This window comes from Mycena indigotica (assembly GCF_014461135.1).
Source record: "Mycena indigotica strain 171206Taipei chromosome Unknown Mind.scaff0005, whole genome shotgun sequence".
Lineage (NCBI taxonomy): Eukaryota > Fungi > Basidiomycota > Agaricomycetes > Agaricales > Mycenaceae > Mycena > Mycena indigotica.
In genome coordinates, this window is record NW_023503004.1 from 3,434,781 (window position 1) to 3,445,930 (window position 11,150).

Here is an 11,150-nt window from a genome sequence, read left to right on the forward strand (position 1 = left end):
CGATACCTTGTGCCATCACGTTCAAATGTTCTGATGCACAAGCCTTGGATTTATTTGCGTCAATCAAAACCTCTGGGCTCTATCTGCAGAGACGAGTCAACTGTACCTTCCACGGAAACTCCACTCATGTTCAAACGTGCGGCAAAGCTATCTGGTGGCCTTCGACAGATGCTGCTGCTCCCTTGGATTCGAATAAAAGGCATCTCATGGGAGAAATCCCAGTGACGGGCGACCTTGCTCCCTCATCAGCAATCCCGATGTTCAGTGTCGAGGTCAATTACCTGCCGGTGACAATAATCCATGATACTGACGCATTCCTAGTATGCCGTAGTCCTGTTCGCTCCAGACGCTGTCGCATTCGAATCACAAGATTCCGGCCCGTTGGTCCGCCAAACTGTAGATGTTGTCACACGGTTTGCGCCGGGAGCGCGGCAAGTGCGCCGCGGGGAGTCTCAGCCTTGAGAAAGTACCCAACCCGCGCACTAGCTGACTGAAATGTATTTCTGAGGATCACCGCCGCAGTAGTCATTTTGATTGGTGCGAAAGATAGAAAACGGCTGCCATGATTGAAAGAGCCTGTACATCCCGACTTTTAACATGAACCTCCAAGCTCCAGAGGCGCTTCCGCCTTCGTATCGTCCTCGTCGTTTGGTTTTGCAGCCTCTTCCCGTCTACGTAGCAGCTGGAACTGTCCCCATATCGAACTCAGAACCGGACCCATGGCCAATCACGCATCCGACCAAAGAGTTTGCTTACGAAATGAAAACGTACTGGGGGAAACCTTGGGCCAAAGTGACTGTCTTCGGAGATGCTCGACTGAGTCGGGAAGTTCCGGTATTCTTGGAAAATGGCTTCATCACTGGGTCGGTGCAGCTCAACCTGAAGAACAAGGAGGCCATCAAAGGAGTTTATCTCGTGGTTAGTCTTCGAGGCAATCGGAGGGTTGGATCACCGAGCTCACTCCGAGTCATAGGTGAATGGAGACGTCGTTACATCAGAGGATTTGCTCCCCAAACGCGTCAACTTTCTTAAACTTCGGCACTATGTTTGGAGAAGGAGCCGAGAACAACTTGAAGTTGACAACACAATAGTCGGAGAGCATACTTGGCAATTCTCCGTGCGCATTCCGCAATCGACAGATGACTCTGTGGTGGGAGCAGATCAATACCGCTTACCCCATCCCGTCGTTGAACGGTACTCTAAGATTGGGGTGGACTACTACCTCGAGTTTCACGTCCATCGAGGAGGCAAGCTTCGGGCAGATGACAGGCGAGCAAAATCTACGCTGAATTGTCAAGAACCAACTGAAAATATGGCGTTACGCGTAGTCTCGGAATTCAATTCGGATATTTCACAATGCAGCAGCCTAAAGGGCTATCATTGCCTCGTCTACTAGCCGGCCAGACCAATAGGACGATACCAGGCCCGTTTGAAGATCCCGAAGGCTGGAAAGCATTGGAACCCGTAATAATCACAGGAAAGACGTTCGGCATGAGAGAGGTTAAAGTAAAATGCACGGTAAAAGCGGTGGCGTTGTTTCTTGGATATTCCGAGTCTGACCATGGGTAGATCTTCCTGGCAAAACCGGTACTTCCTCTATGACCGAATCCGCGAGAACTTATGAATTCAGCTTTGTTACACACGAGGAACTGCCATACCATGCTGCGCGACATTTGAATGCGCAGATGAACAGACGCTCGACCTTTTCGCCGCTATGAATTCATCATTATTGTATCTTGAGCGCCAGGTTACTTGTTTCGTAGATGGCACCTCGAAGCAGGTAAGCCCGTGTGGTAAGACGAGCTGGCGGCCATATCCTTACATGTCCCAAAACACGCTCACCGGAAGGCATTTAATGGGCGAGCTCCATCTCCACAAAGGACTGTACCCATCAACAAGAGTAAAACAATTTCGGGTGGACGTCAGTGTTTTCTACCCTCCCAAAAAGAGTCTGTGTTTGACAGAAATTGCAGTATGAGGTCGTACTTTTCCCTCCAGATGCAGTGGTGACATTCGTCCCAAACACATTCGCACCACTGTTGACAGCAAGGGTGGAGATCGTGACACGGTATGCGGCAGGCGTGCGACAGTCCAAGCAGCCCTCGATTCCAGAGTACAGCTCGGAGTTGAGAAGCCCTCCAATAGATAGGTACTATCGTTCTTTGTCTTAAGGTACCCGATAGTTGTATACGTTCAAATTGATTCGTGTTATGGTGGTGTGACCGGCGTGACGCTCACGATCATTGACAGATAGGCACTGGTGCTGTACGAGTCACGGCCCATTGATGGGCCGGCCCCAAAACGGCCCAGTGACAAAAAAGTTGCCTTCGGGCAAAATCCAATGCGCCCTCAGGGACGAAAGATCGTGCCCGAGGGCAATATTTTATGCTCCCTCAGGCATTCAATTTCATGCCTGGAGGCACAATTTCTGTTCCCTCAGGTGCAAGTGCATTGAACCTACAGTACATTATGTTTTGCCCCTTCAGTGTAAGTTCTGGTCACTGCAGGACAGCTCATTCTTGTTCCTGTAGTGAGTTTTGTTCTTTCCCTTCAGTAGCAAATAAAAATGCCCTCAGGCCTATCATTACTTGAAGAAACTGAGATGAATTCAAGTTACTTGTAATATAAAAAAAAGGCTACCATTCAAAATCCTGAAGCAAAGCACAATAGGCAAGTCACCAAATAACAGAGAAACAGCATGAAAACCAACAAGAGCAAGATGCTATAGGATAGGTCTAAATGGTTTGTACTTTGGCATCACTGATGTATATGATGATCTAAGAAATCCAAGCTGTAATTAATTGAGGACATTTTTAACCAGTCTGATACAACTTAATGAATTATCCCTTCATGAGATACATTGTGTTATGAGCAGAGAGTGGCTTAAATGAGTTGAAATGACATGTTATTTAAATTGCCTTTTTTGGAACACATCACCAGTCCCCAGAGGTACTTATACGATGAAAATGCCTATAGTCAAGTTTTTTTATCCTTCAGGCACAATTATAAGTCCCTTCAGGTATAAATTGCAAGATGCCTTCAGGCAAGAATGAATGATGCCTATAGGCATGAATATTGAGACCTCAGGTGCAAATTTAAGTGCCTTCAGGTACGAATATAGGCACCTTCAGTCACAAATCAAATGTCCCTTCAGGCAAAATCAAAAAAGGGGCCGTTTTGGGGCCATTCGCCCGATTTGGACGGCCGTTTGTACAGCACTGGGTTTGGTCTCATCATTGACTTGAGCTCTGACCACGACGCGTCGTCAAAATGATGCCCTTTCTCGATGCTGTATCAACCCACCTTCCACCTGAGCTCTCTCAATCGCTACAACTACTCCAAACAACAACGTCAGACGCGTCATCAACCCTTGACACTCTTATTCGTTTCGTTGTTGGTGGAGATGCACCTCAACCAGAGACACAAACTACTTGGGCAGAGTCTCAATCAAAAGCCTGTGCTGTCATATCGGAGCTTGTCCGTCAGAATAGCCGGGCTGGCGGCAAACGACCCAGAGAAGGGGACACGGACGAGAAGAATGGCTCTGAAGCAAAACGACAAAGGACCGAAGTCGGGATTGACAACGGAACGCCTGTTTTTACTCTATCCGCTATTTCTGCCAACTCTCCTGTCAGAAGAAAAGTCGATATCACGATATACAGCTCTTCTGTGGTGTTAACGAATGCTTCCACTGGTGTTGTCGAGTCGTCCATCCCACTGGGTGTCCTCAAACGTGCTTTTCTTCTCCCCACGCGGGGAAAGATGAAACCTCATTGGACAGTCGTTGTCTTATCGACTGACTTGACGGACGCGAGCAACAAGAAGGAAACCAAGGACGCATCTCCTCAAATCATCTTTGGCATCGATGCATCCGCATCAGCCGCGGTGAAATACACAACCTATAGTGGACTAGAGGCAACGGCTCAAGTCACAACGCTCAAATCCGGTATACCCACGCGTGACCTCCTGCTAGACTTTATTCGCCACTTAGGCTTACAAGTTCTCGAGCCAACATCAGCGGTATTCAAGAGCGCGTGTCCCGGCATTGCAGTTAGTGCCTCTGAAGGCGGGGTTCCTGGGGTTGAGGCTTATCGTTCTGCCAAAGTTGGCTCACTCTGGTTCATGCATGACGGAATTCTGTGGGGCGAGAGCAAACCCTGTGAGTTTTGGGCGGTGTCTGATTTGATCGCAAGAGAAACTGCCCTACGGCTCATCAGCGCCACGGGAAGGACGTGTACACTGGTGATCACGCGAAAGAGCTCAACGGAAGAACTGGCCCTGTTAGAGGGGGATGAAGAGGAACCGGCTGTAGAGACTGCGTTGACCATGATTGACGGGCGAGAGCAGGAGGGTATAAATAAGTGGGTCAGGGAGCACCGGCACTTATTTGGCAAAGAACCGACTGCGACTCTTGACGCAGCGGCCTTGTTGGTCCAAGACGACTCGGACGAAGATTCCGATTTCGAACAAAACGAGGAGAGCGATGGCGGCTCGGCGTTTGACGAATCAGATGACGACGACGACTCGGACTCGGATGATGCAGAGACGGTTAGCGAGGATGGAGAAGGAGAACAAGACGGAGAAGCAGATTCAGATGATAAAGACCAAGAACTCCGACCAGAAAATCACCCATTAATGCAGCCTGGTGCTATGCCACGAATGTCGCGCGCTGCGATTGACATGGTTGCGGCGATGGTAACAGGCGATCTCCTTGGAAGTGATGAAGAAGCGGAGGGAGAAGACGAGCTCGATGATTGATTGTCGGTACAATGTAACTAATAGTCCGCCTGAAATGCACCACTCCGATTCCAGAGAGTGTAGTGAAATTCTTGAGCCGACAGCTCACTACCAAGGTCCCGAGAAGAGAAATCTCTTAGATTCAGCGCCTCGAAAATCTCTTGTGAAAACGTAGTGGCCTGTTGGGTATTTGAGGTTGCGGCCGAAGACTGCTTCGGTATGTTGTAGGACTCGGGAATGAGCGGGGGGACCCATCTATGGACGCTGGGATTCTCTGGTTCGGCCAATAGAGCTGCAAGTTCTGCTCCAGCAACGGCAACAAAATGACAAGTTAAACCGCGATCTTTGCATCGTCGACAGGGGGCCGAGGGTCTGTGGACAGAGGAATCAACATTGCACTGGCAGAGAGTCAGACGAGTTCTGCATTCGGGCTGGCATAGATATACCTTAATCTTTCGTCTTCGGCAGCCTATGCAAGCGATACGTCCGCGTTTGTGACCTGGAGGCGGTTGTTTGGAGAGGATCAGAGCAGGCTTTTGCTTGTTAGTGGTCTCTGGGGCCACATATCTAGAGAAATCGAAATCTGGGGGATACATGCCTGCAAATTGGATTCTTCTCGAGACTTTAAAGCCCCGAAGGTAAGGAGGTGTACTCCAAAATTAGTTGAGCGCGTACCGAGAGCGTAATTGTGGCTTTCTTTGGATCGGTTGACGGACCGACTGATCTTGACATCGAAGGGAGATTGAGGATTTTTTGAGGGAGCGGCTGCAACTTGAATCTTGAGCAGTTGTAGTCCAGAGCGAGAGAGAGAGAAGAGCTCTTGATGATATGTGTTGAGACGATAGCACCTCTTTAGGCGTACATGAGTCGACTCCGATGGAGGTCGTGTTGACTTCTGCTGAACTTTCTGTCTGAATCCAAGTACAGCGTTTTCCGCATCACCGCTTGTGACGTGGAGGGCATGAGCTACAGCCTGCCGCAGCCTTTTATACATGTAAAATAGAGTCAGTTGCCGGTATCGAGGTCGGAAGGAAGCACAGCAGGCCTCAGAACTCCGCGATTTTCGTGTTCACCGTTTTTGGTAAGGCAATGTGACGAGAGTCACGTGCACACGACGTGGCTTCCAGCGAAACAATTTCTTAGCGTAAATCTACTTTCTCTCCTTTACACCATGGTCAGCCAACTCTCCGTTTCTTCCTCGCTTGATTCATAACTCTTCTGGCAGTCCGATTCAGATGTCCCGAAATCCAATGGCACTCCCGTTAAGCCAGCTGGCGCGAACCAAATACGGTGTGTTTCTAGGTCATGGCATTTCGTGAACTGACGAGTCGCTTCTCCAGGCGACGGGCAGGCGGTGCAGTACGGCCCAACTCCACCCGAGCAGCAGGCGCTGGTGGCTCGTCAAACACCATGCTGAAGCTCTACACCGACGACTCGCCAGGTCTCCGTGTGTCCGTCATCACAATTCTTATTTTCTACTTTGGACTGACTCAGTTCTCTCTTAGCGACCCTTTCATTGTGCTCGTACTTTCGTTGTCTTTCATTGGCTCCATCTTCTTCCTTCATATTGCCGCCAAAATCATCCGCTCGTTCTCTAAGTGAGCCAACGACAACTCACTCTGGGTGTGGATTGGGGAAGGGAGCAAGGAACACGGGCGTGGGGCGACCTGTACAATATGCATGCGAAAAGTATTCCTCTCCGTTATTATTTTTCACGTCTATATATCCTTCCCTTGCCCTGGCATCTGCAGTCGCGCAAGTCAATCCAGTCCAAGCCAATGCTGCCTATTCATGGACACCTGCGACAATTTCGATTTCCAAAGCCGCGAGCGCATCCCGTCCTTGCTGAGCCCAGTGGTGTAAGGCCTCATTCTGTTCGAACCACCTTGAAAATGCTGATGATTCGTTTGGCGTGTCCATTGTAAGCTGGGATAGCTGAGTAGCGAGAGCGTCTGGTGTCGATTTGGATGATGATTGCTCAAATGGCGGCGATTGGCTGGTGGGATCGACGAGGCCGCCGTTTTTAATCCAACCTGCAACGTCGGTCTCCGACTTGAGTGTCTCTAAAATGCCAACAACCGCCAGGAGTATCTCGTCGAAAACTCTTGGAATTTCTGCAGCGTCGACTGTGTTTCGCTGAGGACGTTGCTTTCTTATTTTAGACAAAAGTTGCGAGGGTCCTTTTGACGCGTTAAGCACAGACAAATCGCGTCTTCGAGACTCTGGAGAGTACTCTGACACGCAGACGTGGTTGAAAGGGTGTCGATGGGCCTATTCAGCATTACTAACACGAGAATATCCATGAAAAAAATATGACCTTGCGGGCCGAGTCATCGAGGAGGAGAGTCGTTTGCGCGTTGTGCAGAGGGAACACCTTCCAAGGTGTAACTAGATCCTTCGTGGTAGGCGTTTTTTGGTCTGGAGTGTCGTTATGAGCGCGTCAAAGCCGCCAAACGAAACCCACGATATAACTCTGGAGGGAGATCTAAGGTATCGCGAGCCCAGATTGCAACAAAGTGGCTTTTTTGTTCTCCGAAGCACTGGTGGACCATGTCTGTAACACTGTTTGGCTGCGCTGATGACCAAACCATCGTGTCGAGCCACTCTTTCGTCGTTGGATGAAATAAGTATTCCCGAAAGGAGGAAAGGTATGGCCGTCGATGAACGGTTCTTGGCCGAGGCCCGCCATTTGGTGGTGCGACCCCATGCGAGCGTTTAGAGCGAAGAAGAAGAGTGCCGTTTAGGTCGAGAATGAGTAGTTTCCGAACGATGGTCATCTTTGTGACAAAACCGTTCATGCTTGCCGTCCGACCGTGTCATGCAACCTCGTCAACCTTAAAATGCGCGCCAACAACCCTTTCTATGACCCTGTCCAGACTTCTCTCCACCACTAAGGCAGATCCTATCTTGCACGGCACCGTCGCTTACCACCGTTCCTACATCCTGCTCCCTGTCCCAGAATCTCCGCAAATCCTACCTGCACGAGTTTCCAATCCTCTTCACCGCAGTCTCCAGCTTCAAACAATGCCATGGGGTGGCCTCGTTAATTTCGCGTCGACAATGGAGACTGGAAATGTTACGGCGTTTTCAACACTGAACGGAGTCCTGCATCTCCCTACCTTGACTTCAGAAAATGTGTCCGACATTGCCGAGCAGCTCCAGAGACATGCCACCGTTCCGGGAAAATACCCCCAAGACGGAAAACTGCATATTTACGTGTGCACTCACGCTGCAAGAGACTGTCGTTGCGGAGACACCGGTGGCGTAGTTTTCCGTGCTTTGTGCGAAGAGTTGGATGCTCGGAAGCGTGTTGACCCGGGAGGAACTGCGAATCGTGTAGTTCTGGGGGAGGTTGCACATGTTGGTGGCCACCAGTCCGTGGTATTTCCTGTTGCCCCATCTACTATCCTCAATTACACCCAGATTCGCCGCAAACGTTCTCGTATTCCCACATGGAGAATGGTATGCGCGACCTTTCCCTTATTCTCCAAACCTTCTCAATCGTATATCAGGTTTGGACGTCTGACACCAAATGATGTTTCTGCCCTTTTGGACTCGCTTTTGTCCAGCGATCAGCGTCCTTTGAACCTTCAAGACAAGCCTTTATTGCCTCAATTCTGGCGCGGAAGAATGGGCCTGCATAAAGAACAACAAATGAGCCTTGTCAAGTGAGCTATATCTATCCCTAGTATTCAATAGTGGCTTACAACGACCATGTACCAGCTCACAAACGTTGAAGTAGATAAAGCTTTATTACATCATTTTGCTCAACCCTTCTGCCCGTATGCCCCATCCTTTGCCTGGAAATCCTGGCGCGGGGCCTTCACTTCCGTCCCATCCTTCTGCCATCATTGCAATCGCCAACAATAACGAGCCAGAGCCCGGAAAATAAGGCGTTGGGACCCTGTAGCCGAACGTGAACTGACTCACCCCCGTGTCCAAATAACCATTTACCTCACTCCTCCGACCGGCATACCAACATCGTCAAACTCGAACAGCGGATGCAACAACCATTCTATCGCTTGCTCTTGTTGGCCAATACGTGCCGCTGACATGGCGAGCAATGGGAAATCCCAGCTGTTTGGAGTTTTGAGACAAATCTTGCGACAAAGGTGGCTCTTACCCCCATAAGTTGGAAATGTTCCACGCAGCCCATACCTTTTCGGTCGTCAACTTCGCAATTCCGAGGTCCAGACCCTGCGTCGGTGGTAGCCAACCATGAAGACCCACAAGGGCAGGATGGTCGTTGATGTATGTTGGGTCGCTCCAGAATTCGTCTTCAACATCTTCATATACCTTGTAGGTGTCATTTGTTATCGGCAACTTCGCCAACCCCTCCCGCACAGTCGACCAACTTCCGGGAACCTCTTCACCCAAACGCTGGATCCAGGCTTCAGCGAGAGTGAAACCGAACCGCCACTGTGCAAGCTCAAATGCGGGATTCAGCGTGTTGTTGAAAACATTGTCTTCGGCAACTTGATACATTGGCGGCCCCAGATCGTAAACTCCCGTGGACGTGTTGAACCAAGCGAAACTCGCCATCCAGTCGGCTGTATTACGAACGACGGCCTCCCATTTGCGTAAGGTTGTCGGAGTCGGAAAGGCACGATACTCATAGGTCGCGAAAAACAGTGGATGTGGCTGCTGCCAAATAAGCAGCTCATTGATTTGCCCTGGCGCCGAACGACCTAGGCGGCATTGAATTAACAGAACAACGATCCAGGAAAACGACGAACCTGAGGGGTCACTCATTTTACCCCATCTTGCGCCAGCTGGCCACCCTTGTTGAACCTGGGCACGCGCAATAGCGGTTGGAAGAAAACGGTCATAAACGCTGCTGGACTCTAGGAGTATATCCCAGTTGTTCCACAACGCCCAATGCTGCGCATGCCAGAAGAACATCTCCAAGTGGAATTTTCTGGTGCTTATTACTTTGGCTTGAAACTTGGAAGGGAAGCTGACGCACCCATACTAGATTTAAAAAAAAGCAAGCTACTAGGTCCATCACAAAGGGGGACATGAACTTACCCATCCGTTGTTCACCAATCCAGACTACAATATCTCAGCTACAGGGCGATATCGAGAAAATTAACTGGACCTCTTGGGGCGGATAATCACCTGCCTCGTTTACTCGCATTAGGTATCTCGACAAGATGATTCTGCGTTGCAACTCGTCCGCTCTTGGGTCGGTCGAACCTGTAACAACATCGACAAAGCCTGAGTTAGACCAAAAGGCTTCCCAAGCCTGCGTTGAGGAGGAGCTCATGTCCCCGACGGACGGAATCGATCGAGGTCGCTGCAAACCCCAGAGAGTAGAAAACGAGAAGCTTCCTGAGTGCGATGTGGGCCGAATGGTGTAGCGATGGTCTGAAGGTAAATTGCGCGAAATGTTGAAGTTGTCGCCGCCCAGTGATGTGATGAACTGCGAGGCTACAAGAGTGTGGTAAATTTCGGCGTGTACACTCTTTCGAGGCGCAATTTCGAGTGTTGTGGTGTGGATGGAGGCATTCGTCCACGTTCCGACGAACGGGTCGGAGAATTTTGATGACTTGCGTCCAGGTGAGTTTTTGTTTATCATGCGTGCAGAACACTCACTCCGTCATTCCAAGGAAAGTCAATGAACAAACCCAGACGGTTACTTCTCAACAACGGAGACTTGATAGTGATCCCGACACCATCCACTGTTTGGGCTGATACGGTCTGAATATTGATGGGAAAACCATCGAATACGAAACGACTTGTCATCGTCCCAGTCCACAGATCCAACTCTTGTTTGATCTCGGTCAGGTTGCTCTCTGCTAACTGCAATTCCTTCCCATCCTCGGAATAGAAAACGAGGCCGATTGCACCCAGGTTGACGCGGTTTGGATTAGAAATCATCCATTGGAGCATAGGTTGCGGTCCGTTGAACATGTAGGTGACATTGCGCCCATGGTTATCCAAGCTAACTCCAGAATAGTTGTAAATATCCTCACTTGTCATACCAGGAGGGAGCGAATCGTTTTTCCAGCCCCATGTAGACATGATTGCGAATCTTTGGAAAGTTTGAAGGCCGGTGACGTCTGCCCCAAACGCGAAATTCCCGTTACCCACTTGCATCGGGGTCGTTAGGCTGGAAGCATTGCGGGTCGGATTGTATCGCGTTACAATGGCGCGTCGGTTAATGCGAGCATCTTTAGCGGCGACGAACACGAGAAGAAGCAAGAAGTGGAGAAGCAACATGAGTCGGCCTGGCGGCATCCTTCGGGGGATACTTTTATAAGCGGGATTTCCCGGGCCGGCGAGCCCCGTGACCGCTACCATGACTAATGTGCCCCATCTCACCTACGATCATCTCGAATTGCACAGAGTGGAAATGTGGCTTTCGTCGAATAGAGGCGGGGGCGCGGTTATTCCGGGCGCCAGGAACGCCG

General features: G+C 50.1%; 6 protein-coding genes across 6 annotated transcripts; 4 read left to right on the forward strand and 2 right to left on the reverse strand.

Annotated features, from left to right (window-relative positions):
* Nucleotides 1-597: 597 nt before the first annotated feature.
* Nucleotides 598-2,171, forward strand: MIND_00613500 (uncharacterized protein; the record flags this gene model as incomplete). The annotated part of the gene is made up of 6 exons (XM_037362887.1): nucleotides 598-918; nucleotides 974-1,269; nucleotides 1,329-1,518; nucleotides 1,570-1,587; nucleotides 1,631-1,921; nucleotides 1,974-2,171. The coding sequence occupies 6 exons, from the start codon at nucleotides 598-600 to the stop codon at nucleotides 2,169-2,171; spliced, it is 1,314 nt and encodes a 437-aa protein (XP_037220808.1).
* A 1,099-nt stretch (nucleotides 2,172-3,270) lies between these two features.
* On the forward strand, nucleotides 3,271-4,758 carry MIND_00613600 (Rtt106 domain-containing protein; the record flags this gene model as incomplete). Its single annotated transcript, XM_037362888.1, has 1 exon — nucleotides 3,271-4,758. The coding sequence occupies one exon, from the start codon at nucleotides 3,271-3,273 to the stop codon at nucleotides 4,756-4,758; it is 1,488 nt and encodes a 495-aa protein (XP_037220809.1).
* A 1,090-nt stretch (nucleotides 4,759-5,848) lies between these two features.
* On the forward strand, nucleotides 5,849-6,339 carry MIND_00613700 (Protein transport protein Sec61 subunit beta; the record flags this gene model as incomplete). The annotated part of the gene is made up of 4 exons (XM_037362889.1): nucleotides 5,849-5,911; nucleotides 5,963-6,027; nucleotides 6,078-6,188; nucleotides 6,243-6,339. The coding sequence occupies exons 1-4, from the start codon at nucleotides 5,909-5,911 to the stop codon at nucleotides 6,337-6,339; spliced, it is 276 nt and encodes a 91-aa protein (XP_037220810.1). The 5' UTR covers nucleotides 5,849-5,908.
* A 183-nt stretch (nucleotides 6,340-6,522) lies between these two features.
* On the reverse strand, nucleotides 6,523-7,535 carry MIND_00613800 (Phosphoprotein phosphatase; the record flags this gene model as incomplete). Its single annotated transcript, XM_037362890.1, has 3 exons — nucleotides 6,523-7,008; nucleotides 7,055-7,155; nucleotides 7,202-7,535. The coding sequence occupies 3 exons, from the start codon at nucleotides 7,533-7,535 to the stop codon at nucleotides 6,523-6,525; spliced, it is 921 nt and encodes a 306-aa protein (XP_037220811.1).
* A 64-nt stretch (nucleotides 7,536-7,599) lies between these two features.
* MIND_00613900 (Altered inheritance of mitochondria protein 32) lies at nucleotides 7,600-8,479 on the forward strand (the record flags this gene model as incomplete). Its single annotated transcript, XM_037362891.1, has 4 exons — nucleotides 7,600-8,111; nucleotides 8,161-8,199; nucleotides 8,250-8,405; nucleotides 8,461-8,479. The coding sequence occupies 4 exons, from the start codon at nucleotides 7,600-7,602 to the stop codon at nucleotides 8,477-8,479; spliced, it is 726 nt and encodes a 241-aa protein (XP_037220812.1).
* An 11-nt stretch (nucleotides 8,480-8,490) lies between these two features.
* MIND_00614000 (uncharacterized protein) lies at nucleotides 8,491-10,977 on the reverse strand (the record flags this gene model as incomplete). Its single annotated transcript, XM_037362892.1, has 7 exons — nucleotides 8,491-8,641; nucleotides 8,692-8,814; nucleotides 8,861-9,425; nucleotides 9,474-9,694; nucleotides 9,746-9,789; nucleotides 9,836-10,285; nucleotides 10,333-10,977. The coding sequence occupies 7 exons, from the start codon at nucleotides 10,975-10,977 to the stop codon at nucleotides 8,491-8,493; spliced, it is 2,199 nt and encodes a 732-aa protein (XP_037220813.1).
* Nucleotides 10,978-11,150: the final 173 nt, after the last annotated feature.